Raw genomic sequence first — 6,000 nt, 5'->3', positions numbered from 1 at the left:
TCCTCTCTGACCCCTACTCCTCACATTGAAACTGTTCGCTTGGTTATTCACCTCTGCTGTACATTGAAAGAATTTTCAGATAAAACCCCCTCACCCCCCCCAAAAAAAACCTGATTTGCTTTATGATTTTCTATAGCTTAGCCTTCAGCCTGCACCTCTGTCCTATGTGGGCTTATTCCTTAATGCTTCTCCAGCAGCTTTCCCCTTATTGTCACTCAGATTCCTCCATCCGTTCATTCACTTAAACAAGCCTTTAAAAAAAATTCTCCATGTGCCCCATCTCTCTCATTCCACCCTAATCAATTTAAGTTTTCCCTTCAATATAACACCCCCTCCCCCCTCCCCGCCTTGGCCTATTTCTCTGTCAAATCTTTTGTTCACTGTTTGGGAGATTGGTTACTGTTAGAATCTGACATTCCTGCATCTAGATGGCAGGGATTCTTGCCTGAGAGCTCTGAATAGCTACCATCTGGAAATGATTAATCGGCCTGAATTGCATCTATTTCTCGGAGTTGATTTGGTTTGGGCTCAATAGTGTATTTAACAAGCTGCACAGAATCAGAAGCAGTTCTGGAGTGAATGGGTGGAGGGGCAAAGAGACAATGATGAGAACATTTCTGATCACGCTGTCCCTTTGTACTGTGCAATGTCAGGAAGTGCTGAAACCGTTTGACTTGCTGTATGAGGAGGGAATCCAGGCGTATTACAGAAATGATTGGGAAGGTGTTGTTCACTACATGGAAGAGGCTACTCGCAGCTATACACAATACAGGAGTATTAAAGTACAGTGCCGGCTGCAGTGTGAGAAGCAGCACATACTCCAGGAAGCAGCCGAACCCAATCTCGTGTCCTTTGCAGTTATCTTAAGAAGAGCTCATTGTATCCAGGAGTGTGAGTCACGGCGAATGGGTCCAGCTTCTATGTATAGGGTCAGTGAGGAGGTTGCACATGAGTTCCAGAAACGTATCGTCTATAACTACTTACAGTTGGCCTATTATAAGGTACTGATAACGCAGAGGACTGAATAAACTGTTGCTGTTGAACTGTTCAGGAAAGCATGAAGGGGGAAGGTTTGCTGGATTTGCTCTCTTCCACAGGGTTAGAAGTTTGTGAATTGGCTGAACTCGTGTCCTGTATGTTATATCTCGGCTTCCTCCCAAGTGCCGATGTTTAAAAGCGGTTTTATTTTTTCCGTTTCTACTTTTATCCTGTCTGTAATTATAGGAAGCCTGAAGTGTGAGCGACTGTCACAGTCTGCGTCTGGATTCTCAGTCGCTATAACTGAGCTTTATTTTCCTCAGCTGAGCTTTAGCCTGAGCCCTCAGCTAGCAGAGCACAGGGGCTGGGAAGTATCCCGCTGGCAGGGGAGTGGGAAGGAGGGTACTCTATCACCCTATTTAAGAGGTGTTGATATTGAAACTTAAACAGGGTTGTCGTTGCCCCAAGGGTTGAATGTGTGTCAGAGAAGTGAAGGAGGGTTTGTGTATAGGCTGGTGCCCTGTGTGAGCTCAATTAAATCAGGATCTGGACAGGATGCTCCTGATGTCAGAGCAGTCAGCTGCTTTGGGTGTTCTGTGGCAACTAGTTGTTAGTTGGGTAGCTCAGGGCTAGAGCTTACCTCAGCAGTACTGAATGAGTAACCCGGGGGCATGGACAAGGATTCACCAGAATGTCGGAAATAGCAAGAACTGCAGATGCTGGAGTCAGTCAATACAGTGTAGAGCTGGAGTAACACAGTAGCTCAGGTAGCATCAGAGGAGCAGGAGAGTCGATGTTTTGGGTAAGGACAGTCCTGATGAAGTATCACAACCTGAAATGTTGACTTTCCTGCTTCTCTGCTGCTGTCTGACCTGCTATGTTCCACCAGCTCCACACTGTGTTGACTTCACCAGGATGTTCAGGACATTTTTGATGCAATACTAATCAATCTAACTTTGAAATGATCACATGTGACTCCTGACCAGATTGCTGTGTTTAAACATGTTGTAATCATGACAATAACTTGAATTGCTACAGTGCCTTTAAAGTAATAAGATGATCAAATTTTATTTGAACATTTTGTGAACCATGAAACACAAGTTATTAGGAAAAGTGAGCAGAGATTCCTCAAGGAGCTAAATTGAATGGACTGTCTTTAAGGAGGGAAAGTGAGGGAGGGAATACTTAAACATGATTGGACTTTGGCAGCTGAAGAGATGTTCATCGTGGAGCAATTATAAAATTAGAGACCAAAATAGGACGAGTGCAGAGATCTGGAGGTGGTGATGTTGAAGATTGGCAAGGTGGACAGGAGTGATACAATGGAGGGATTTGAAAAGCGGGATGAGAATTTTAACATCAAGACTTTGGCTCCCAATTGAGCAATGTTATTCAGCAAGCACAGAGTGAGACTTAGTGTAAATGTCATAGATGTTAACAGCATGGAAAGGGGCTGTTGACCTATCATGTTCGCGCTCATCAACAACGATCTGACTGCACTTTCCAGCTTTGGGCCCATTGCGCTGGAGCTTATAAGCACACAAGTGAATATGTAAAATGCGGCTTAAATGTTACAACAGTGTCTGACTTGACCACCCTTTCTTATAGTGAATTCCAGACTCCTAACACTCAAGGGTCTATGCCAAGTTTAGGAAATTGGAATTAGAACACTGGATGGTCTGAAGAGCCTTTTCTGTACTACATGAATCTGTGAAACCCTTGTGTAAATGAGAAGTTCACCCGAACAGTTCTCCTGGCTTTCTACCTCTTATCTCAAAGCTATGCCCCTGGTTATTAACCGCTGTATTAATAAGTTGGGTAGAAAGGCAGTGTTTCTATCTAATGCTCCCGTAATCTTCTACACCCTCTTGTATCCACCTTTAATATTTGGGGCTGTTTTCCTTGGAGCAGCAGTCCATCCATTCATTCCTCATGGCTCAGACCCTGCAGCCCAAACAGTATCCTGTTAAGTCTCCTCAGCACCTCAGTGCAACTATATATTTCCTGTAAAGAAGTGACCAAAATTGCAGATGGTATTCTAGTTGTGGCCTAATCAGTGTTTCATCCAGTTCCAGCATGACCTCACTGCTCTTTCATTCCATCCCTTGTCTAATAAAGGCAGGTATCAATATAAGATAAGGTGTGGAGCTGGATAAACACAGAAGGCCAAGAAGCATCAGAGGAGCAGGAAAGCTGACATTTAGGTCTGGACCCTTCTTCAGAAACGGGGGAGGGGCAGGAGGTTCTGAAATAAATAGAGGTGGAGGCGGATGGAAGATGGATTAAGGAGAAGACAGGTGAAGAGGAGACAGACAGGTCAAAGAGGCAAGGATGGAACCAGTAAAGGTGAGTGTAGTTGGGGAGTTAGGGTGGGGGTGAGTCAGTCCAGGGAGGACAGACAAGTCAAGGAGATGGGGATGAGGTTGGGAGGTGGGAGGAGTGGATAGGTGGGAGGAAGGACGGACAGGTTAGGGAGGCAGGGACGAGCTGGGCCAGTTTTGGGGGGAGGGGAGATTTTGAAGCTTGTGAAGTCCACATTGATACCATTGGGCTGCAGGGTTCCCAAACGGAATATTCCTGCAACCTTCAGGTGGCATCATTGTGGCACTGGAGGAGGCCCAGGATGGACATGTCATCAAAGGAGTGGGAGGACGAGTTGAAATGGTTTGCAGCTGGGAGGTGCAGTCATTCGTCGTGAACCGAGCGTAAGTGTTCCACAAAGCAGTCTCCAAGGCTCTGCTTGGTTTCCCCTATGTAGAGGAGGCCACATTAGGGACAGCGGATACAGTCTACCACATTAGCAGATGTGCAGATGAACGTCTGTTTGATGTGGAAAGTCTTCTTGGGTCCTGGGATGGAAGTGAGAGGGGAGGTGTAGGGGCAGGTGTAGCACTTCCTGCGGTTGCAGGGGAAAGTGCCGGGTGTGGTGGGGCTAATGGGGAGTGTGGAGTGCGCAAGGGAGTCACAGAGCGAGTAGTCCCACCCAGAAGGCAGATAAGGATGGAGAGGGAAAAATATCTTCGATAGTGGGGTCAGATTGCAGATGGCGGAAGTGCTGGAGGATGATGCATTGGATCCGGAGATTGATGGGGTGTTACCTGAGGACAAGGGCGTGGGGTGGATTCTGTTTTGGTTGTTATTGCGGGGAGTGGGTATGAGGGATGAGTTGCAGGAAATACGAGAGATGCATTCAAGGTATTCAATATACCTTCTAAGTCACCTTTTAACTACCTGCCCTCCTACATTCAGGAATCTATGGAAATGCACATCAAAGTCCCATTGATCTTCAGTACTTTCCAGGGCCCTACCATTTACAGTGTAATCCCTTGCCTTTTAGCTCTCCCTAACAGTATTGTCTCTCATTTTTCCAGGTTTCTTTCCATTTGTCCATTACTCTGCCCACTTGACCAGTCTGTTGATATCCTCCTGCAGTTTAGTTATCCTCCTTACTATTTTCCATCCTATCAATCTTTTGTCATCGACAAACATTTTGATCAGATCCGTCCGTTTAAGTCCATTCATTAATGTTAACCACACACAGCAAGTGCCCTCAGGAACCCTAATAAAAACAGGCTTCCACGCACAGAAATACCCCTGTCTACAGTCACACTCTGCTTTCTGTCTTTAGGTCAATTTTGGATCCAATGTACTATTTTGCCTTGGCTAGCATGGGTTCTATTTTTATTGAACAGTTTGTGTTGAGGTATCATCTCAAAAGCCTTTTTGGTAGGGCCTGAGGATAGAGGGTAACATATCACCTATAACTGCAGCTTCTGGATGGAGCTGATGGCTGAATGAGTCTGAGTTAGACCCCAGGTTTGAAAGTTGTCCCAGGCAATCCTCATGAATGGAGTTTGGAGATTAACATCTGGCAGATACCAGAGGCTGAGTCAACTTTCTACAGCCCACCACATTGTCTGGGTCTTTGAGTTCATTAAACCCTCTATTCTGTGGGAGTACAAAGATGGGAAATCTTCACTGCTTGGTAGAACATAGAACATAGAACGTTACATTACAACACAGTACAGGCCCTTCGGCCCTTGATGTTGTGCCGATCTGCCATACCAATCTGAAGCCCATCTAACCTACACGATTCCATGTACGTCCATATGTGTGTCCAATGTCGACTCAAATGTACTTAAAGTTGGCGAATCTACTACCGTTGCAGGCAAAGTGTTCCGTTCCCTTACTACTCTCTGAGTAAAGAAACCACCTCTGACATCTGTCCTATATCTTTCACCCCTCAATTTAAAGCTATGCCCCCTCGTGCTCGCCGTCACCATCCTAGGAAAAAGGCTCTCCCTATCCACCCTATCTAACCCTCCGATGATTTTATTAGTCTCAATTAAGTCACCTCTCAACCTTCTTCTCTCTAATGAAAACAGCCTCAAGTCCCTGAGCCTTTCCTTGTAAGACCTTCCCTCCATACCAGGCAACATCCTAGTTAATCTCCTCTGCACCCTTTCCAAAGCTTCCACAGCTGTCTTATGATGCGGTGACCAGAACTGTACACAATACTCCAAGTGCAGCCGCACCAGAGTTTTGTATAGCTGCAGCATAACCTCTTGGTTCCGGAACTCGATCCCTCTATTAATAAAAGCTAAAACACTGTATGCCTCCTTAACAACCCTGTCAACCTGGGTGGCAACTTTCAAGGATCTGTGTACATGGACACCGAGATCTCTCTGCTCATCTACACTACCAAGAATCTTACCATTAGCCCAGTACTTTGCCTTCCAGTTACTCCTACCAAAGTGCATCACCTCACACCTGTCTGCATTAAACTCCATTTGCCACCTCTCAGCCAAGCTCTGCAGCTTATCTGTGTCTCTCTGCAACCTACAACTTCCTTTGTCACTATCCACAACTCCACTGACCTTAGTGTCGTCTGCAAATTTACTAACCCATCCTTCTACGCCCTCATCCAGGTCATTTATAAAAATGACAAACAGCAATGGACCCAACACCGAGGCTTGTGGTACACCACTAGTAACTGGACTCCAGGATGAACATTTTCCATCG

At 45.8% G+C, this 6,000-nt stretch overlaps 1 protein-coding gene across 2 annotated transcripts in view; it reads left to right on the top strand.

Annotated features, from left to right (window-relative positions):
* Positions 1 to 559: 559 nt before the first annotated feature.
* Positions 560 to 6,000, top strand: part of p3h2 (prolyl 3-hydroxylase 2) — a 171,747-nt gene continuing 166,306 nt past the window's right edge. For both annotated transcript variants that reach the window (XM_048541785.2, XM_048541784.2), the window contains exon 1: positions 560 to 1,001. In XM_048541785.2, coding sequence (XP_048397742.1) covers positions 603 to 1,001 — 399 coding nt within the window. In that variant the 5' untranslated portion in view covers positions 560 to 602. The remainder of the gene's footprint in view (positions 1,002 to 6,000) is intronic.

Source organism: Stegostoma tigrinum, chromosome 14, assembly GCF_030684315.1.
Source record: "Stegostoma tigrinum isolate sSteTig4 chromosome 14, sSteTig4.hap1, whole genome shotgun sequence".
NCBI lineage: Eukaryota > Metazoa > Chordata > Chondrichthyes > Orectolobiformes > Stegostomatidae > Stegostoma > Stegostoma tigrinum.
The sequence above is the reverse complement of the archived record's forward strand: the minus strand, read 5'-3'. Positions and strand labels throughout refer to the sequence as shown.